This window comes from Misgurnus anguillicaudatus, chromosome 5, assembly GCF_027580225.2.
Source record: "Misgurnus anguillicaudatus chromosome 5, ASM2758022v2, whole genome shotgun sequence".
Lineage (NCBI taxonomy): Eukaryota > Metazoa > Chordata > Actinopteri > Cypriniformes > Cobitidae > Misgurnus > Misgurnus anguillicaudatus.
In genome coordinates, this window is record NC_073341.2 from 9560946 (window position 1) to 9584529 (window position 23584).

At 36.1% G+C, this 23584-nt stretch overlaps 1 protein-coding gene across 2 annotated transcripts in view; it reads right to left on the reverse strand.

Annotated features, from left to right (window-relative positions):
- Window positions 1–22304, reverse strand: part of ntrk2a (neurotrophic tyrosine kinase, receptor, type 2a) — a 57924-nt gene extending 35620 nt beyond the window's left edge. The window contains exons 1-12 of one of the 2 annotated variants that reach the window (XM_055168214.2): window positions 21592–22304; window positions 20982–21056; window positions 20819–20890; window positions 20627–20695; window positions 20043–20185; window positions 14965–15101; window positions 14303–14435; window positions 13794–14093; window positions 13677–13703; window positions 12269–12280; window positions 12139–12176; window positions 11702–11801 (exon numbers count right to left, since the gene is read on the reverse strand). In XM_055168214.2, coding sequence (XP_055024189.2) covers window positions 11702–11801; window positions 12139–12176; window positions 12269–12280; window positions 13677–13703; window positions 13794–14093; window positions 14303–14435; window positions 14965–15101; window positions 20043–20185; window positions 20627–20695; window positions 20819–20890; window positions 20982–21056; window positions 21592–21797 — 1312 coding nt within the window. In that variant the 5' untranslated portion in view covers window positions 21798–22304. The remainder of the gene's footprint in view (window positions 1–11701; window positions 11802–12138; window positions 12177–12268; window positions 12281–13676; window positions 13704–13793; window positions 14094–14302; window positions 14436–14964; window positions 15102–20042; window positions 20186–20626; window positions 20696–20818; window positions 20891–20981; window positions 21057–21591) is intronic. The other variant, XM_055168215.2, reaches the window with a different exon arrangement.
- Window positions 22305–23584: the final 1280 nt, after the last annotated feature.

Sequence of the window (23584 nt, forward strand, 5' to 3'; positions counted from 1 at the left end):
AGACACTCTTTAAATATTTTATATTCAAATAAAATTTAATTTACAAATTTTGTCCCCTAGCTCCCCTAGAGTTAAAAATTAGATTTTTACCTTTTTGGAATCCATTCAGCTGATCTCCGGGTCTGGCGGTAACACTTTTAGCATAGCTTAGCATAATCCATTAAATTAGATAAGACCATTAGCATCGCGCTAAAAAATAACCAAAGTGTTTCGATATTTTTTTTTTATTTCAAACTTGACTCTTCTGTAGTTACATCGTTGTACTAAGACCGACTGAAAATTAAAAGTTGCAAGAGGCGCAATGATATTAAGCAATGCCCAAAAATAGTACCCTTAGTAACTTTCAATGGCAGGGGACTATTTTCGGCTGCTGCGTAATATCATTGCGCCTCCTGCAGCCATGTTACGGCAGCAAAGTCCTTGATTATTACGCCAGAATGAGAGTATAGTTCCTAGCCATATCTGCCCAGAAATTTGCATTTTTTTAATTTCTGTCGATGTAACTACAGAAGAGTCAAGTTTTAAATAGGAAAAATATCAAAACTCTTTGGTTATTTTTAGCGCGATGCTAATGGTCTAATCAGAATCAATGGATTATGCTAAGCTAAGCTAAAAGTTGTAGCGCCAAACCCGGAGATCAGCTGAATAGATTTCAAAACGCTAAAAATCAAATGTTTAGCACTGGGAGAGCTGGAAGGTTTGCATATTTTCAAAAAGTGGAGTGTCCCTTTAAAATGCGTGTTATAAAGAATCAATGCTCACGATATTGTTAGCATCCAAAACCCCGAGGCAAAATAGCAGACAAACAAATGAATGATGTAGTTAGTCGCGTCAGTGCTTTAGTAAGAAAGTATGAAGAAAAAGCCAATAAATTCTTATCAACAACAACGTACATTAACGATGCAAAAAGCCCCTACATGCAATACTGCATACCAAAATGTATTATACCAAATTTAATCACTCAAAAACTATCCCTAACCCTAAACTTTTTTAAAGAAGTTCACCCCAAATTGAAAATTAGCCCTTACTTAACCCCTCCCTGGGCTAGCGTATGTCTATAAGACTTTCTTCCTTCATCCTTGGATGGCCTTGGCATTGGATAGTGAAGCATTTTTAAAGCTCTAAAAATTGCATTCATCCATCAAACACTAATCAATATGGTTATTAAATGTCTCTGGGTTTTTGTAATGTTGGCTCAAAGGTCAGCCTACAGTCTGACATCAACCTCAACTACTGTGGACACAAGTACAGTCATAGTTTACAAATAAAGACCTCAGACACAAAAACCGTTCTTGTAAATGAGCATTTCTTATCGGACTCTTAAAGGAAAACACCACCGCTTTTCAACACTCTACCATGTTCCTACCTCAACTCCGACAAACTAACACATACCGATCCACATTCAATGCGTGGGCGTAATCTTTGCACAGCGCATTGCGACTGCGTTAGCATTCAGCCTAGCCCCATTCATTTCTTAGGATCCAAACAGGGATGAATTTAGAAGCCAACAAACACTTCCATGTTTTCCCTATTTAAAGGAACAGTATGTAGGATTGTGGCCAAAACTGGTACTGCAATCACAAAACTTGTGGCCAAAACTGGTACTGGTGGCCACACAACTGGTGGCCAATTCACAACATGACAACATAAACATCAGTTGAGGGCTGCAACTCCACTTTTTAAATGACAATATCCTGGCCGGACCACTGTTGTCAGTGAAAATGATTTCTTAATGTCTAGTGACATATCAGGGCCATTTTATGATAAATTGATATACATTTCTTACTGTTCCTTTAAAGACTGTTACATGAGTAGTTACACAAGTAAGTATGGTGGCACAAAATAAAACGTGTAACTACTCATGTAACAGTCTTTAAAAAGAGAAAACATGGAAGTGTTTGGTGGCTTCTAAATTCATCCCTGTTTGGATCCTAAGGAATGAATGGGGCTAGGCTAAATGCTAACACATTCACAACGCACTGTACAAAGATTAAGTGCATGCATTGAATAAAGATAGGTATGTATACATTTGTCTAAGTTGAGGTAAGAACATAGTAAAATATTGAAAAACGGTGGTGTTTTCCTTTAAATGATTCTGTCAACAAACTGGTATTTCTGAATGACCTGAGGTTGGGATTGTTCGGGTTTGAAGCGAAAGTATTTGATGAACGTATAATACGTGAGCATTCGGTCAATATCATTATCTCATTTTTGACTGAGGTGCCGTTCAGTGTTCGAATTATGTTAAAGCATATGGGGGGTCCTCTAGCTAAGCCCCACCTCGACCAAGCCCCACCCCCATCATCATAGGGTCACTGTGATTTCACAAAGTAAAAGGTAATCCTGGTGATCCACAATCATCTGATCCTGTTAATCAAAGAAACCCCAACTGACCCTTAACTCAAAACCTAAACATTTTTTACCCCTCAAATTAGTGTGAAACACTGCAAGGCCAAAAATTTTAGACAGAAGAGGTGTAAAATAGGGTGAAACTCAATGCCTACTTTCAAATTACATAATTTTACTATATTGTATTGGTTAAATGGATTACATTGTGTTTTTAAATCATAGATCGAATAATTTTCGGATCAGCAAAACTGGGGCTAGGAAATAGAAAAAAATAAGAACAAATTAAAAAAAGATGAGCATATAAAAATGAACAAAGTTATACAAATAAAGTTGAGCATATAAAAAAAGAACAAAGTTATGCAAATAAAGTTAGATCTAACAGTAGTATTCAGGTACATAAATAGAATCAAATGAATAATAACACTGTCTTCTTGTTTGTATAAATTACATATAATTAATCTTTTTAGAGATACAATCAGAAGTGATTTTCCTTTGTTTTCTGTTGTTTAATTAATATAAATGACAGAAACATAAGCAGATAAGAACTGCTACTTTCAGACCAACACAAAGATTTGACTTCTTTCTGAACTGTTTGCACTCACTTTAAGACATTACTCAATGTTTTTATGAGAATAGGTGTCAAGACTGTGGGATTTCAAAATAATTTTGTGTTTGCATGCTCACGCGTCTCCGTGCGTCTGCTTATGAGTGTCCCTCCATTTGAGTATGTGTGTGTGTCATTGTCTGTGCGCACACACAACAGCTCACTTTAACATCTTGCGCTCAAATTGTTTAAAATCGCTTGCATGTTAACATTTGGAAGGTTTAAAAAACACATACCAAAGTTAACTTTCTATAAATAGTTATTTATTTCTGAATGATTCATATTTGAGTGATTACTATTAAAGAAACTATCATTTATTATCATTTACGCGAGATTTCTTCTGCTTTACTAATAAAATATTTTGTGTTTCTTTTGACTTGGTGGACCAGCTGTCAATTTGAGTGTGTAGCCTCGCCACTGTTATGAAATAATAGTTTGAGAAGAATAAAATAAAACTAAAAACCTAAAGATAACTAAATAGGCTATTCTTACCGTCACTGAGGTGAAAATAATCCACACGCAGACAGAGAGATTAAAGGACAAGTTGGGTATTTTACACTTAAAGCCCTGTTTTCAGATTGTTTATGATGAAATAGAACGGTTTTGACTGAAATTTCGACATATGAAGCTGCCCCGAGAATTTTCGCGTGTTTGTTTCACCTCCCACCTTTACAATGGGTTTAATGGTGCACTGGAACAATCCTTCCTAAAATGCATTAAACTTTCGTTTACAAAGACGTGAAACTCAGCGAGTGGTCAGGGGTGTTCACTGATATGCTCACACAAAAATCGCTGCAAAAGACGCATTCCAACAGCTGTTTTATCGTAGTTTTTGTCCAACTCCATTGACTTGTATTAGATGTGCTGTGAGGTATCACTCCGCGCCGGGAACTTTGTTTCTATTTTTGCAATTGGCAATGGCGGATTATCGCCACCAACTGGGCTGGAGTGTCTATTATTCAAGCTCTCAGCGAAAGAATATACGGGTGTGAGGCGTTTGGAAAAATAAGTCCACAAGTTTACAACGAATGCTAAAACACCTGTTGGAAAGCATCTTTTGCAGTGATTTTTGTGTGAGCATATCAGTGAACACCCCTGACCACTCGCTGAGTTTCACGTCTTTGTAAACAAAAGTTTAATGCATTTTAGGAAGGATTGTTCCAGTGCACCATTAAACCCATTGTAGAGGTGTGAGGTGAAACGCAAACAAGCGAAAATTCTCAGGGTAGCCGCATATGTCGAAAATTCAGTCAAAACCGTTCTATTTCATCATAAACAATCTGAAAACAGGGCTTTTAGTGTAAAATACCCAACTTGTCCTTTAACTCGTAAGACAGAAATCATTTTAATTAGTTTATTGCGAAATTGGGACAAATAACAGACAGCAGCCTATCGCTTTGTGACAGCGCAACACGAGAATTTTAAATTCATGTAGTATTTTAATTTTAATAAAAACCAGGGGACCCCCCTAATTCATATTTTTGTGCTTTATGGGGGGTCCCTTAAGGCTTATAGCAGGTCCGGGACCCCCCCAGACCCCCTTCAATTCGAACACTGGTGCCGTTTAGAAAGGCTTTGCATCTGAGTTCCTCAAATGTTTCCTTCAAAAACCGATTGCTTCACTTCAGAAGACATTTTATAACTGTATGAATTGCATATCTGTAACTTTATATAACTGTATGCAGTTTTTGATGGATTGATGCACTTTTTGGGCACTATCCAGTGGCATTATTGCTGACATTATTAATGTACCTCCATCTGTGTTTGGCTGAAATAAGAAAGTAATATAGTATTAAACCTAGTATGACTTAAGGTTGAGTAAAATACTGGCTAATTTTCATTTCGGGGTGAACTGTCCCTTTAACCCATTTGTGCCTGATGCTGCGCGCCGAAACATTACATCTACCGCCGATTACTTTTATTTCATGTTTCTAAGTGCTACAGAGGCTTAGATATTAATTCGTTTTTGGTAGACGTTGACAATTCTTAGTATTTTTTCTGAAAACCCTCAGTATTTATCCTAGAATAACATAGGTTTTAGGCATTAAGGAGTAAATGGGTTGAATAAATACCATCAAGCCCTGTTGAGTTTTTCAGCACCACATCTAACAACAACAACCATACTTATTATTAGGGATGCACCGATATATCGGCTTATAATCGGTATTGATAGATAATTGAGTTGAACTTTGTACGCTCTGCGCTTCTAGGATTTCAGAACATAATCATTTAAAACAAGGAGTAAAAAGCAAAACTATTGGTATCAGTACATGTTATTCTAAGTAATGAAATATCGGTATACTAAATACTTTAGTACCGTAAACAAACATTGTCAAATAGCGTTTACCAATATTTTCTCAAACTACAATTTGAAGAGTCAAGCTTTCATCAGGGATGTGTCTTCAATATATACCTGCAGATAACCACGCTTATTTTAGTTGTGTGTGTGTTCTGCCGGGTGTATGCGAGATCACAGCTATTGGTGATTCATGCTCTGTAAAAATGATTCATCGTTGGATCCGAGTATCTATGATGTTTGTAACCATGGCAACAGCGCATGTTGTGGGAAGGCAACATCCACCCCTTCAGCTCTTAACATACATAGACTGTAAGAGCAAAGTGCACTGTCAATGGCAGACGCAAGTTTGGCAATGCGTGCGGGTTCAATCAGTGCCCATTCTGTCACTGAATGAAATGAACCCTTTAACTCTCACCAGACAAACACGCTGAATATCAAGTAATTACTTCATACAATATGACATGGTAACATGTCAGGAGTGCACCTGTTATATAATATTTGTGTAGTTACAAACAGATCCACATAACTTGGTCATTGTGCAATCTGTATCTGCTAATAAATTTTCCTGTCTTGTTAATTAATAGCGATGCAATCATAACATCAGTTACAAAATAGTAGGGAAGAGAGAGAGAGAGAGAGAGAGAGAGAGAGAGAGAGAGAGAGAGAGAGAGAGAGAGAACAATGTGAACAAGTTGGGCTCTAATTATTTATATATTCATTTTTTTCTTTATTTTTTTATATATTAATTTTTTCTTCATCATTTATGTATTAATTTATTTTAGATTTATTTTATTAGGAATGAAGCAAAAACAAAACAATCTATTTTTTAAATGTTACATTTTTTAATCATTCTTTTCAATTGATTTCTTTCGCTACCACACATATATTTATTATTTATGCTTTTTTGTTGAAATTACATAAAAATTTCTGTTAAAATTTGTGTAATGATGTGTATGTGGCTGACCTGAAAATACTTCATAGCTGTGCGTTTACTGAAAAATAATGCACACACGAACGCTTGTCAACAAATCAGAATCAAGCATTCAATAGCTCTGTGGTTTAAATGGATATTAAACATTTACTGCTTTCTATTTTTATGCATTTGAATAAATTGAGTAAAACAAGTTTTGTTAAGTTTGTTTGATTTAGAAATATTTACACTTTATTTTATGGTCTCACTGTTATAAGAAGTCAATTTTAATGTTTAGTGCACTGACATCAGACTCATTTTGGATAATAAAGTTTATTTTTAATTGTTAAACACATCTGCCTATATATTACATTTGTCACGTCATTTTAAGTGTTTGATCACCACATTTGTGAGTGATCATTGCATTGCATTGTATATTTATTCATCAATATTGTTCATGTAAATTTTTATCTATCACTACAAACTATATATCGTTGGAAAGGTCATTTTAATAGTGTTTTAAAAAATAAATTATGTAGGGAGAGTAATTGAATCATTTATGCAGAGAGTGTGCCTCAAAACATTTATATCCTGCTAAATGTCACTGTCCTGCCAGCAGGATGCCTACGTTTACTTCAGTGTTTTGCATGTGAATTCTTATCTAATCATAAGAAACTATATATCGTTTGAAAGCTCCAAAAGTGTAGATTTAACTCAATAGGGTGGGGTGACGCCTAAGGGGTTAATCAATTTAATTTTGATATCATTGTTTCTTACAGAACACATTAAATGCTTTTGAATGATGTAAGTACTTTATACTTTTAGTCCAAATTACGCGCAGAACACTGTGGGTTCGCTTCACAGAAACGTTGCGCAGGACATTACAGATTGTAACATTAACAGTAATTTGCTAACTAATTTGTGAAATACATAACTTACCGTAAAGCTATTAAACTTACGGTAAAGCTAATAAACAATGACTTCATAACTTTCACTTTTCAGTACAAGTCCAAAAAAACTTTATTCTCGTCAAAACTGCCAATGATTCAAGTTATATATATTTTGTTCTGTTTGTGTTATAAAGTTTAATGTTTAGTGCACTGATATCAAACTCATTTTGGATAATAAACATTATTGTTAAATTGTTATACACACCTTCCTATATTACATATCTCTGTCACGTCATTTTAAGTGTTTGATCACCACATTTGTGAGTGATCATTGCATTGCAATGCATTGTATTTATTTTATATAGTATAATGTATATAGTGTATTCTATGTACAGTGCTGTATTAGTATATGTGTACTGTATACACATTTATAAAACGGTTAGTTCCAATCCTTGATTCTGATTGGTCAGTAGGTGTGCTTTATTCACGATAAAACACTGCTATGACCGCTTCACCCAACGGTTCTATTTAATATCACTGCGCCCTTAGCAACACCCTTAGCAACACATAAACATATAATGAGACAAAGTCTGAGAACAGTTTGTTGTTTTTATTTGAGCTTTCATGTTGTTGTTCGCAGTCAGGGACTATTTTTTCTAGCAGAAGGAATGCTTTTATTGATTTTACTTCATGAAAGTTGCACTAATATTTTTTTTACTTTAATATTGTGTAGTAACCGTTTTATAAAAGCAATAAGGTACTCGAGGCAAGTGCTGTATCGTGAATAAGTAACGGCTGAAGGGGTTGCGTCGTGCCTAACAACGCCCTTCAGCCGTTACTTATTCACGATACAGCCCAGCCTCTCGTACCTTATTGCTTACAAAGAATATCGGCTGATATATCGTTATCTTTTTTTTTTACTCCCTAATATATGTATCGGCCCAAAAAAACAAACAAACCGGCATGCTGTTGATTTCCACAGAAATAACTTCAGAAATGACTCATGAGATGAAAAACTAAATTCATGTTTACAGTAATGCACTATGGAAAGATTGTAGTTTTGTATGTTGTACATTGATTTTTTTGTGGTGTATGCAGACTCTTTCTGATATCCTTGTGTGAGATTGTAATTAGATTTGAAAGAGATTTATGGCCATACTACTGAAACTGTATATTTTATTGTGCATGTCTTGCCTTATAGAGATCCACTTTTAAAATTGTGTTACTGTAGCATGTTTTTGTTTGTTTTTACTGATGGACACATCCGTATAATGTAGTTTAAAATGTAAAACGTGCACCTCTGACAATGACAGGAATGTTGGGAACAGAGGCTGAGGGGGGTTGAGATGCACCTCTGGCATGCATGTTAACCAAAGGCCACAAGTCCCGGAGTGATGATACTTCTGACCTTGAGGAGCTTAATTGATTTTTTTGATTTGTCCGAACCGACGAAAAGCGATACCTGCCCTTTGAATCATTGATAAGCACAAGGTTGCCGACTCTATCTCTCTCGTTCTCAGTCTCGAGCCGAAGCCTCTGCAGACACCCACACTTCCTGAACCCGAGGGCTACAATTTCAACTACTTCCATTCCAGATCCACTTCCTCTCCTCTCTTAATGTGCAGGTCTGCTTTTCTCTACACTGCAGTGAGTCACTGGGTTTATGTGTGTGTGTGGACAGTGGGTACTAAAGTCTGAGACCGAATTAAAAATATGCCCTTTTCTTAAACATGTAAAAAGCTGTTTTGGGATTGTTATGCATGAATACAATAAAGCATATGATGGACATAGCAGATACAAAGAAGAAATGATGCTACAATAATGCAATGCAGGTAGGGATGCATAACGATTAATCGTGATTAATCTATATCAGAATAAAAGTTTTTGTTTACATCATATATATGTGTGAACTGCAGGTGTATAATAATTATTTATATATAAATATGCACACATGCATGTATAATTTTAAGAAAAAATATATATTTATATTTTAAGTATTTATATTTAAAATAAATTATACATAAATATACAAATGTATATACATATGTATGTAAACATTTCTTAAAGGATTAGTCCATTTTCTTAAAAAAAATCCAGATAATTTACTCGCCACCTTGTCATCCAAAATGTTGATGTCTTTTTTTGTTCAGTCGAGAAAAAATTATGTTTTTTGAGAAAAACATTCCAGGATTTTTCTCACTTTAATGGACTTTAATGGACCCCAACACTTAACAGTTGCAATATTTGCAGTTTCAAAGGACTCTAAACGATCGCAAACGAGGCATAAGGGTCTTATCTTGCAAAACAATTTTCATTTTTGAGTGTGACCCGCCAGCGCGACCTCACGTAATACGTCATCACATCAAGAGGTCACGGATGACGTATGTGAAACTCCGCCCCAATGTTTACAAGTCTGGAGAAAGAGGAGCGTTCCGACGTTGTTGTATGTCGAATGATGCTAATTAATGTCTTTGTGTCAGTTTATTGTTTAAAATGGTCTGCAAATGTGCGTTTCATATATGTAACACGTGACCTTTCCACGGCATTACGCAATTACGTGAGATCGTGCTGACACGTCACAGGACCGGAGGAAGAAGAGAAGCCGTGGTCCAAAAGTGCATATTTTTAATTTTAATTTATTTAAATTTTTCTTGCCAAAAATGACAATCGTTTAGCTAGATAAGAATTGAAACCGCAATTTTAAACTGCATTCAAACTGTTAAGTGTTGGTGTCCATTAAAGTCCATTAAAATGAGAAAAAACCTGGGATGTTTTCCTCAAAAAACATAATTTCTTCTTGACTGAACAAAGAAAGACGTCAACATTTTGTATGACATTGTGGTGAGTAAATTATCTGGATTTTTTTTAAGAAAATGGACTAATCCTTTAAATATATACATGTAGGCATGGGCCTGTATAAGATTGTGGCGGTATGATAACCTTTAGCAAAAAATACCACGGTTTCACGGAGTTGCGGTATTGCCATTGCAATGCTAAAATGTGTTATTTTCAAATGCCAGGTAAAAAAGCCTTTAAATTATAATGTTTTTCAAAAATTATATAATATTCTCGTAATGTATAGACCGTTTCTAGTTGCTGAAACTGAACTCTTAAACAAATACCTCATCGAAAATAACAAATGTTTTGCGTTCCTATGTAATCTACGTGTTGTTTATTTTGCTTGTTATAAATAAACTACTTTTAAAGGACTGTTGTTATTTATTCTTTGCGGAGTTTACCGTAAGTTACGTGATGACCACGAAAGCTGCTTGTTTATGTTGTTACTGCTGAAACGGTATATATTAAATGTAAACATCAAATAAATCACATGATTAAATGATTCAATGAATTTTGAATAAACACGGCTCATACCTTGGAGACGGTATCACAGAACATTTTAGTGGATTTGAAACCTTGACTGTTTAAAACCTTGGCATACTTTGAAACCGGTAACCGGCCCATGCCTATATACATGGATGTGTGTGTGCATTTATATATACATAATTATTATACACAGTTCACACACATATATGATGTAAACAAACACTTTTATTCTGCTATAGATTAATCGCGATTAATCGTTATGCATCCCTAAATGCAGGGATTTTAGATGTTAGATGCTGTATGTCTAATGCCAAGCACGTAAAATAAAGCACCTAAATGACATCATTATCATCAAGAGACACTAAAATAAAACCACATTTCTATATTCATGACGTATCGTATTCAAAACATAAAAAGTGTTTGAGCATTACATTAGCAGGGCAAAAGATCCCATGTTCAATCCCCAGGGAAAACAGATACTGATAAAATGTAAACCTTGTAATGCACTATAACTCGCTTTGGATAAAAGCATCTGCCAAATGCATAAATGTAAAATATGCGCTATTAAGCATTCATAGATGTAAGTAATCAAGCATTTTGTCCTTGTGGAAAACCAAGGAGCCATTTACGCAAACACACACACTCAAGACCACCGTGCGAAAATAAGCCCCTTAGGACATCTAACTCGACGCTTCCTCTCAGAAAAACCACAAAAACAATCACACGCTCTCACTCAGGGACCAACCGACCATCAAGCTGTCATAAGCCAAAACAAGCCATAAATGATGAAACGCCAACTTCTCGCATCATCGTAAAGATCTGATTTTGAGTTAAATAAGTCAATTACAGACAGTGCTAACATCAGCTACTGTAAAGCTAGATAAAGCAAGCATCACATATTATATAATATGATTAAACTTTGACAAATAACTAACTGTTTAGACATGAATGATTAAATCATGTACTTTTATAAAAAAAAAACAGATTTACACGCAACACCAAACACCCCAAAACAACGTACTAAAACCACTCTGAATGCCCGTTACATAAAGACAATTTAAACAACCATCTTTCAAACGTTAACATGTTGACGTGCACTTAAAAAACCCAACTATATGGGACACAAAGGTTATAAAAGATTAGGTGCCTGTTAGTAATTAGTAAAGCTCCTTAAAAAGACAAAGCGCAGCCTCTCTCTCAGCATCCGTCTTGTTCGGCCTTACAAAAGAAACCCTGCTTATTCTGTCGGCACAATACATCCGTCCAGAGCTACGCTCCTTAATGAAGGCTTGGCAGGGCTGCGAGAGGAGCTGAGAGCTGCTTACCTTTGATTCCGAATTTTGAGTTGCGTCCAAACTTCAGAACGACGAGCATCAGGATGAAGCCTGTGAATGTGACTGCGGCGATTCCCACGACCACGTACACCTACGAGCAGAATGACATGTTTTCAAATAGCAGTCGGTGCTTTTAGCACGAAAATCTGAAGGCGCTCATGCTGGGCCTCGATACACATTAAAAAAACACACAAACTTTTGTGACCTTGACTGTGAAAACAAAGCCATTTTGTTGTGATTTGCTAAAATCATCCTAGAATATAAGAGCGTTCTGTGAATATATAACCTTGATATCTTGAATATCGACTGAGTAAGGTTGAAATTAATGTCAAACTTTGATGCTCCAAATCCCAAAATTTGATTATGAGACTTGAATTTCAAAGACAGGGTCACAAATATTTCTTTAGGAATAATTGAGTTTCGCTCACAGCAACTTTGTTCTCAGGTGGTCCAATAGGAGTGTCGTCTGTATGAAAGAAAAGAAACAGTAAGATATATGCACATCTCAAATAACAAATCTGCCATCTTTAATTTGTGTTTATGTGCTTTTGTTCGTACCTGTAGTGGGATCTCATAGAAGAAGATAAAAACAGAAGAAAAACATTAGAATCAAACATAAGCGTCACAAATCTACAATGTCATTCGTTCATATTAATGTGTAGCGTGTTGTTTATGCACCATTGGAGTCCCCAAATGGAACGGCAAACGTTTTTTTAAAAAACTTGTCATTTGCTGAGTACAGTATTTACACTTTTTGGAGAGACCAACATATTATGCCACCTAGTATGCCTATGATACCCCACAGATCATTTATTATATCATGCCCAAAATGCCCATATTTGGGTAGCAGCAAAAACCTGCAGTTTTCGTGTGGGTACCTTTAAATGCAAAAGAGACAGTGAGTGCTTTCAGTTTAAATAGATCTGATTTCTGTGAATATAGTCTGAGACAATAGTATCTCACTAATGAGATATGACAGATCGCTGAGGGTGAAACTAAAGCACTGTCAGTCAGTGGCTGTGGGCGGGGCTTTATCAGTGTGACCTCACATTGATAAAAGAATCAAAACAGTACATCTAATGAGGTTTAATGAAGATTAAAAAAGATTTATTCCATTATAAGGTGGTTGTGTTCACACACTGCCAACGCACATATATGGGTGATTCTCGCGAAATTAGACTTATGAGGTGAACATTTTGATAAAAAAATAAGAAGCATACAGTTACAAACATCCCTCCATGTACTATTTTGCACATGATTTCAAATGACATCATAAAAACCAATTTTGTTTTTTTTCCACATTTAAGGGGAAAATTGTCATTACCGCAATGTGTCCATGACTGGATTTGGGTTCTTTGACATGGAAATATTTTTAATTAAAAAATAAAAAAAATAAAAAGCTTCAGTGCATGTTATACTATAAACATTTACAGTAAAGAAAGATATTTGGTGATCATTGGTAAATGTAGAGACAATAATAAGGAATATAAATGTGTCCAAGACCAATTTTCTCACGCTCCGCAACAATTTTTTAATCATTGTTTAAGCCCTCAAGGAACTAAAATTTTCAAAAAAAAATTGTTGGAAGGGACATAATTGACTGTGACACTCAAGATGGCTACCAGGTAAGCAGTTCTTATTTTTTCTCTCCATATAAAAGTTGAAATTTTGTTTGTTATATACCTAGACAACTTTTTAGTTCTCATTACCGAAACATGAGTTTGTAAATGCATCTATTTAATGTAATCTCATGTTGTGGTAATGATAATTTTTGATAATGATAATCTAAAGAAATTTGAATAATTCTATAGAATTTTTTTTTAAATCCTCTAAAAAAATGGTTATAGTAAGTTTAGACCTTAATCTTACACCTTCTAAATCTGGATTTCATGAGAATCACCCATATGCCCAAACACCTTGCAAAAATGACCGACTTTAATTATAAGTATGTTTAAAAGATACTTACCATAATACAACGGATCAGTAACCGATTCTGATTAAGAAAGAAAAGATAAAGAGAAGGATATCTTTACAGAGACCGTCTATCTTAACATTCAGCGTAATCCTAAGGAAGTCAACTCACCATTCCACGGCTCAAGCATGAAATGAGCTCTTATTTTCCTGCTGTCTTTTCCGTATTTGTTACTGGCCAACAGTGTGTAGTTTCCATTGTTGATGTGCGTCGGGCTGTCCAGTTGTAAGCAACCATGGTATTCACCATCTGAATAGTCGTGGATCATGGTTCGAATGAAGATTCCCTCCTCCACCGGTTTATCATTTAACAACCAGCTGAGTTTCGGCTCTGGATTGCCCGACACGCTGAAGGGAATGCACCAGTGGTGGTCTGAGATGGCGTCCTTCAGCTGGCTGATCCTAGGCGGAACTGGCAACCCAAATCAATGGCAAATAAACACAGACATTAACAAGTATGCCGATATAGTAAAGTTGTTTCTTGTTTATATACTTTACGTATTCAACTTTACTCAAAGCTCATCGTCCATCAATAATATGTTTTGATACCCAGTGAGTTGCAAATATATAAATACACACATGTATTGGTAAACAAATTTTTTCTTTAAAATGAAAACTTACACAGTATGTCCAGATGCACATAGGCCTCAGATTCGCCCACCATGTTTTCAGATGTGCAGGCTACTTTGCATCCATTGTCCAGGAAAGAGACGTCCATGAGCTTGAGATCAGACATCTGACCCGATCGGTCAAGCTAAGGAGGGGGGGTTACAGCAGTCAATGTCATTTCTATTTCAAGTCTTTCTGTCTTGCTCCATAACTCAATGAAAAATGCGCTTTGATAATTCTGATTAATATTATTTTCCACGCTTACTTAGTACTGGTTACAAAAATGTTTCAATTGTTAAGATTATGCATAAAAATCATACATTATATGTTGTGTTTAACATCCAAAGTGAGGTTGTGTTAAATCACGTCATATTAACACCTGATATACTACTCCACTGCATTACATTTGGCAAAAGCTTTCATCTAAAGCGACATACAGTGCATATAGGCTATACATTTTATCCCCAGAATTGAACCCATGACCTTTGCGCTGCTAATGCAATCATCTACCAAGTGAGTTACAGTTACACTTAACAGATTTTAACTATTAGCTGCTCTCTTACAGACCTGTCATCTCAATTAAAAATATGTTATTTTAAATGCTGCAGAAAGACCCAAACAGAGTTTTTGGCTCCCTTGTCAAGTCTAAAAATTCAAATTCAATTCAGAATTACCTCAAATCGGGAATTTAGCTTGCAGGTGGTCCAGTTCAAACTAGGCACGGGCATTCCTGATGTGTTGCATGTCAGCGTTACATTTAACCCTTCGAGCATGGTCACTTTAGTTGGAGTGAGAGTCACAGAGGGGAGAGCTACAAAGAAAACACAAACCAGAACATTTACATCTGCTAGCTAACAGTAAAGTCCTCCGTTTAATCTAAAGACATATAAAAACAAAAACATTTAAAAAATATCTAATGACTATAATGTCACACCTGCAATAAGGTTAAAAATGAATAATGCAGTGAAAAATCATGAAATAAAAACTATAATCATTTTTATTGGTTAATATTAATTTCTACATTTACTAAAGCATCTTTTTTTCAAGTTAAATACAGTCAGCTAATGCATTATCAAGAAGCATGAGTTAAAGGAATAGTTCACTCCAAAATGAAACTTAAACAATCGGCTGATGTCTGATAGTGGGAAAAATTGCTTTTATCTGCCAATACCAATTATGGGCTGATATAGCAATGCATCCCGAATAATAAACACATTTAAGAGTTATAATAAATAAAATCCTGACTCGTTTTTAATGAAACTAGTAAACTTAATAATGAATTTAAATCAGTCTTCTGCCTTCCATGCAATCGCATCACGTTGCTCGCTCTAGATTACTCGCGCGGGATTTAACGTCGTGTCATGCAAATTTTTTGCTCAAGTTGAATATTTTCAACTTGGGCGAAGACGTGTTTGAGGCGAATAGTGCGTGTTTTCACGGCAAACGTGTCGCCCATATCGCGTCATTCGCATCGCCCCACGCGAGGACGCGTCTGATCGCGTCTTTGCATTGACTTTGTATGTAACCTACTCGCGCAAATCGTTGAACTCGCAACTTGGTGTAAACCCACAGTAACTCTCTCGTAAATATGAATACAGTCGTAACTGATAAAGTTGGAAATTAGATGCAAAAGCCACTAAACGCTATCTGCATCAAAACCGAGATAATGATGACTGAATGCTCTCTGCACGTATTACACGTTCATTAAATACTTTCACTTTAAATCCGCTAAATCCCGGCCACAGGCCATTCAGAAATACAGGTTTGTTAGCAGAATCCATTAAGATCCATAATAAATGCGCATTTACAAGTAAACATGTCAGATGCACTTAGAGGGTTTTGCATCAAATGTTTCCTTAGAAAAACCCACCGCTTTACCATGTTTTTGATGGATGGATGTGCTTTTTGGAGTTTTAAAAATGGGGCACTATTCAATCCCATTATTAAGCTAAAAAGATCCAGGATATTATTTAATGTAACTCCAACTGTGTTTGGCTGAACGAAAAAAGTCCACCTAGAATGGATTGATGGTGAGTAAAATATGGACTACTTTTAATTTTTTCCTTTAACAATGAACAAAAGTATTTAAATAAATTCATAAGCCTTTTTTAATAAATATTTTTTCATTCATGGTACCTTATAGTTAAGTACTATTTAATTTATTATTTTCATTTATTTTCTATTTGTGATTTTCGAGTCCGGATCGCTTTGTGCTTTTCCCCTTGTGTCACAGGAATGCCATTCTAGCCTGCTGGGTACAGTGTGTGGACAGTTCAGACTGTCTATGTGTTGATGTCATCAGCAGGCAGCCAATTCAGATCTCTATCTCCATCTGCACCCAGACGACCACACTTAATATCCCTATCATTGTGCCCCGTGGCATCTTTCCTACCAGCAGAAACAACAGGTTTACTTGACTACTTATTTCGTAAGATTTATTGACTGTATGTGTTAAACTGCGAATGAAAAAAATCTAGCAATCTAGCCTTTCCCCAAACTGTGATGAATTAAGACAAGTCATTGAGGCAGCTCTTTTTCTTTCATGGCACAAAATATAGGAAACAGAGACAGTCTCTGGACACAGGCCAGCAGACGCTCACAGCAGAATCTGACTTTAAATGTCCCAGTGTTTTGCATTCTGGGGATCCCCCCCTCCTCTTGTCTCACTCTATTTTTCCTTTTCCTCTCTCTTGTTCTCGCTTCCTCCCCGGAGGCCCTTTTGCTGTGGTAATGCTTAAAATAGGCTTGGCTGGAGGCTGATCTTTGGATCAATAATTATCCAAGACTTAAGCCACAGCCATAAAACTACAGCGTGGACGAGACCCATCTTAACAAACAAACGACCCAAACTTGACTCTTAATAAACAGCCATGTTCTGAATGAAATCAAGCCTTGAAGCAAGCAAGAAGGTTTGCTGGGATTGAAGTTTGCATGGTCTACCTGTGTCAGGCTGTCTGTGGTTTCCCCTTACAATGCAAAGACATAAGCCCTTTCACACAGAGATTACGGAAAATACACAGAAAATGCGTCCGGGATTTTTCCGGGTCGTTTGATTTTTGGTTTATTCACACTGCCAATAATTTTCCGTAATCTGTGCGTGCATTCACACACATGCTGTAAAGATCCCGTAAAGACGTGACATATTTTTTCCACAGCATTGAAACAATGCCGCGTCTGGTCACGTCCTCACTACGGCACGCCCCTTATGGCATTGTACATGCCTCTCTGCCAATTTTTACGGAGATTTTCTGGGATCAAAGTGCGGTGTGAATGGATTAGACGTAAATTGGAGATGCAAAATTGTTCTTGGGAGTGTAAGATGTTGATAAGACTACATTAATTACGCTGTAAAAAAGATTTGTTGTTTCAACTTAAAAAAAGTACGGAGCCACTAAGGGGACATGGAGCCAAAATTAAATAAAGTTTAGTTTCGCGAGCGCACGTATGCGATAGTTTCACGTGTGCATGCGAAACTAAACTTTAAAAAAAATTCTGCACATGAAGGTTTCGCGTGAGCACATGAAACTAAACTTTTGATTTTTTTACTTCAATGTCACCTCGGTAAATTTTTTTTTGTTAATTCAACTTAAATTATTAGTTGACTCATTTTTACTTTGAGTCATTTTTACTCATATTTCAACTTTGAGTTAACTAATGTTTTTATGTTAAATTAACTCAAAATAAAGACAGCACGAACACTTACTGTTTTAACAAACAAAATTTTTTTCCCACAATATTCTAGCTTTGGCATGGGGTTAAAAAATTTATCATAGATGGCGATAAAAAATACACAGGAAAAGTGTATTCAAAAAAATTACTTAAATTACTTTTTAAAATGTAACTTTAGGTGAAAATTTTAAGTACACTGTAAAAAAATTCTATAGAAATTACAATGTTATTGCAGCTGGTTGTAATTTACCGTAGATTTACATTTATGTATTTACTGGCAAGAGTTTGTTTAAAGTTAAATAAAATTTATATATTAACAAGTCTTTATCTTTACAGAATTATACAATATGAACTATACAATAACAGCCTCATGCAAAGCATCCTGGGAACCAGAAATCATCATTCACCTTTTTCTGTTTTTTGCTTCAAATTTTGTTTTCCAGAATGTTTTGCTTGATGCTGTTTTTTTAGTTTTACTCTGCAAAGACAAAGACTTGTAAATGTTTAATGTTCATTTAACTTTGAACAAAATGTTGCCACTGAATAGCATACATTTAAATCTACAGTAAGTTACTGGCAACCAGCTGCAAGTAACACTGTAATTTCTATGGAATTTTTTACAGTGTAAAAATTTTTAATTAGGTGTTACCAAATAGAGTACATTTTAAGTTGATCCAACTTTTAACTGTGTATAAAATAATTTTTAGAGGTTATCATATACAGCTTAAGCATTAAAATAAGAGGAAGCCTAAATATAAACTTTTTATACTGTAGTTACCAGAAAGGTTTTTTGTTAAAATGTTTCTTGCATTAATGTTCATAACAATCTTATCTTTTTGTTAATATGCATTTAATTTAATGTGTTTGCTTTTATCCAAAGCAACTTACAGTGCATTCAATCTATCGTTATTAAATTTTATCATGTGTGCTGAATTAAACCCACAATCTTTGGATTGCTAATCCAAAATTCTACCAACAGAGCCACAGGAACCCTTTATCCCTATGGTCACCCTAAAGTTATTTTTTTGCAATAAAAACAGAATTAATTTGGTTTATTATCCCCTTTTTCTCTTGCCCTAGGAATACGTTTTGCTGCAGCGTCTTTAAGCCTTCTTTACACATGAAATGAGTTGCAGTAAAGTGCTTAAATTATTTGCAAGTTGTAGGTGTGCTGTCAGTTTCGATATTGGTTTTAACTGACCCAGCCTTCATAGGCGCTGTAACGAAATTCAATTTGAAATATAAACAGAGAGTGATAACTAATCAAATATTTAAAACCTACAACATTCATTTCTTGCTGCAATCAAAATTGAAAATATAACTTTATTCGATCGATCGATCAATCACGTTCCCTCGAACGCACACGCATAGAATTGTGGGACATTGAAGCCTACCTTGGAATGCATTTTAGAGCTTTCGGACGAAGCCACGGTCTACAACCCTGATCCCGGGGACCCACATTTTCCGGAAAAGTTTAGTTCCAGCCCTGCTCCATCACACCTGCCTGTAATTTTTTAAGTGATCCTGAAGACCTTGATTAACTGGATCAGATGTGTTTGATTAGGGTTGGAGCTAAATTTAGCAGAAATCAGATTGAAATGATCCGGGAATTGTTATAAATAAACTTTATATCATCTTTTCCAACATAAGGATGCAACTTTATTAACTTAAGTAAACCAAACCAAACCAATATTGTTAACAAATACTGTGGTATTGTTTCACTGTTGACAAAAAGGTTTTGAACTTAATTATTTCGAAATAATGTATCTGACTCTATAATATCTCTTTGTGAGTTTCTCATGACGTGTAAATGTGGACGTCAATGTGTAAAAATGTGTATTAATAATCCGTCTCATGTCAGAATGTCATGAAATTACCGAACAAGATATTTTCGCAGCTTAGTTTCAATGGTCTTTTTTCACTAGGACACTATGTTTTCATAGTACAATGAACTCTTTATCTCAAACGATCAAGGAAAATTTGATTCCGCGTGACAACAAAAATGTTCTTTTCCATTCATGGACAGAAAAGTGACAGTCAGAAAGGAGAGTTTTCCTTCGTTTTATGAGCAGTTTGTTCTTACCACAGTTCGGCAGTGTGAGCGTGGAAAAAGATCTCCTCTTCCCTCCCTCCTCCACACACAGCAGCTCCTCGGCCTCTTCTCCTTTCCAATGTTTCAGCCACACGTTATCACACGAACACTGCAGAGGATTACCTGCCAGCAACCTGAAACGCACAGAGAGTTTTCCCAGCCTCGTATGTCACATGCTTAAGTACAAAAACTTCCACACCACTATATAACCACTGATTTATTAAAACATAATACGCATTAGTGATTGACAGATATAGTGTCCAGGCCTGTTAATCTGCCTTTATTTGGCCTTTTTGAGAATATCGGTCTATAACCAGTCCTGCTTGGCTAAATTAACAGCTTTCATTGTATTAGATTTCCAGTGTCAGCTTTCATTGTGTAAGTCACATCATTTTCAGACAGCCCTGCTAATGGATACTTTATTTTCGGTTTCTGAAACGCGTAAGGACTTTGGAATAAATATTATGTCAAATAAATATTTCTGCCTCTTTTGTTAGAATCAGTTTGTATTATATCTATATCAATTATAAATGCTAGAATCATAAATAGCACTAATAGCATAAAAAAAGGCTTACAGGGATGAGATGTTTAAATTACGAAAAGTCCTCCACGACATATTTGACAGATTGTTTTCTTTGAGATTTCTGTAAAGGACAAAACATACCACATACTATTTACCAGCAATTTACACAATATCAGATTACTATAAAAAGATTCATAAACAATTACAATCTGCTGAATTTTCTCATAAACCATAACAAACTCACAGATATTGTAGTTTCAGGTTGTTCTGAAAGGCCTGCCGGGAAATATATGTGAGCTTTGTGTTTGTAACCGTTCTGTAGAACAACAACAGAAACGTTAATGTTACAAATTTCCACATTAGTAAAAATATATCATAATTGGTTCAGTATTTTTTTTAGTACTTACAAGTTTCTAAGGTTGTGATATAAGTTGAGATCCTTTTCATTAATGGAAGTGAAACTGATTTGATTTGCAATGTATCTGTATACAAAACAACAACAAAACAAAATGTTTGCTCTTTGTTTACAAAAATAAATTATAGTGCAAAATATTTTTTATGTGGTAATATTTTTATTTACCATATGGAGATAAACTAAAAAGATATTTCTTTTCAACTTGTCTAAGGTAATCATTTATTACATTTAAAGTAAAGCTTTGCAATGATCTAATGTGATTTTACCTCAGTTCATTAAATTAACGCAAATCCTTTCAATGACATTACAACCATATATTCTTGTTATGCATCTAACACGTGCCCATAAAAATCTAATTTATCTGTCAAACATAAGAAGCACTGCAGTAGGGCATAATGCTTTTTGTAATCTCAATAATGATTGCGCGATCATTTGGATATGAAAAATTGCAATTGTAATAAATCACAAAAAAATACAATTATGAAAAGTAATGACACTATGTTTAAAAGGCTGCTGACCCAAGCCAATACCAAAGATTGTTAAAAATAACCCCCCTTGGATGCTCTTCTGGTATTTGATAAAAGATCTTCATTAAAACTTACATGTCTGTGATGTTCTCCATCTCTGCCTCGGACTGAAGCATGGGAAAAGCCATGATACTGCGCTCCGAGTCCACGCAGGAGATCCGAACACCGCTGCACGTGCAGAGCACGGGGCAAGCGGCACCGGGCCTCCAGAGCGCGAGCAGCACCAGAATCCAACCGAACCCCCAGCCCGCCATGCCGAACCCCCACCACAGCCGTCTCATCACCGGGTCCTCGCCGCCAGATTTAAGACTCCTGAATGCGTGGAGACGGCGCAAAATACGCGCGCTCGCGTCTGGAGCGTCCTAGCGCGAGGCACGCAGAAATGGATCGGAACGCGCGGGCGATCTTTGGGTGAAGTGTCACTGTTCCTCTCGCCTTTGTCTGGATTTAGAAAGAATAGCCAGTGGTGGGCATGAGAGATGAGTTAATTGTAGCGTCCGAGGCGGCGCGATAAGGACAGGAGACGCGCTCGTGAGAAATGCGAGCGCTGAAGTGAGTGCGCGCAGAGCCAGATGATGCGCAGCGCATCAGAGGGGAGGAGACGATGAGAGAGGGCGAAGAGATCATTTAAACACCTTATCGATTATTGACAACATCACAATGTCTGCCACAGACTTTAAGACTTAGGCTGCTGTGCAGATTATTTGATGGCAATGCATAACGCGAGGTCATGCGTTACCGCGCATCGCTCCTTGTGAGTCCATTGCCAATTAATATCAGGGCAATTGTTTTGTCACATTGCTTGGATTAAGTTAAGGACAGCCACAAATTGACTCAAAAGTGGGCAAATACACCCAGCATTAAGTCGCACGAAGCATCTTTATCATGACGTCAGACTCGACGCACGAGTCGAGAATATAAATCAGAGGTAAATTATAGACATGATCGTGTGCGCGGAGTGGGGGTGCCTTGTTTAAAGGACCATTTACCATGCACTCAGTTACTAAACTATGGGATGTGCCGTACCTATGGTATATGTCATGAACTAAACTGCTGGACTGTGAGCTATATGAGTTTGGATTTGTATTGCGTAACTGAATGATTAATTGCAGATCTTACCCTTACAACAGTTTATGATGTGAACCCAATAACCATTGACAGCAATATCTAGAATTAATTATATCTGAGAATTAGCTGGTTCATTACAAGTTCTCAATTGGTTTTAATTGATGGTTTGCAGAATGACATCCCACGGCTGCCATCTACCGGTGCACGTTGTAATTCTTTACACATTTTGTTTGGTTGTACTTGCAAAGCCATGCATCACCACTTGTGAGTCTGTCTGTGAAATCAAAGTCTTATAATCTAATGATGAGATTAGGAGTTTCAAAATTTGATTTCAATTTTTGACATGGTCTTAGTCAGTTTTTTTAATATCGAGGTTATATTTTAACAAAACATCTTTTGCATTATATATGATGCGCAAAACAGCAAATCACAAAACATTGACTTTAACTGGGTTTTTAGGCAGTGCTTGTAAATGTTCATACTTAACCCTCTTAATGTATACAATTTGTCCTGCATCGTTTGTGCTACGGCCATAAATGATAACTTGTAAAGGAATTTTGGGGATGTGTGCTATTACTACACAATAATATTTGTTATAAACTTTAAAGGGAGAAACTGAAGGCCAGTGGCGGCTTGTGACTGCTCATCCGAGGATGCGCTAATTCAAAATAAGGATTGTCATGTGTGTGGTTTTCTTTTCCAAAATATGTGTCCTGTGTGTCGAGAGATCCTGTGTTCATCACGTGTTTTGTCAAAATAAGTGCGTGCCTGCTGCACATGCGTCAAAATCGTTTATGATAAAAGATACGCTCACGTTCACAAAATACACGCTAGACACTTCCTTAACAGTAAACTCTGATTACGCATGAGATTATGAGAGTATCTGGCAAACGTGAACGTCTCTTTTATCATAAACCCTTTAGACGCGTCTGCAGCAGGCACTTATTTTGGCATGACACGTGATGCACACATGTACGGAAGCCGAGAGAGGCCATGCACT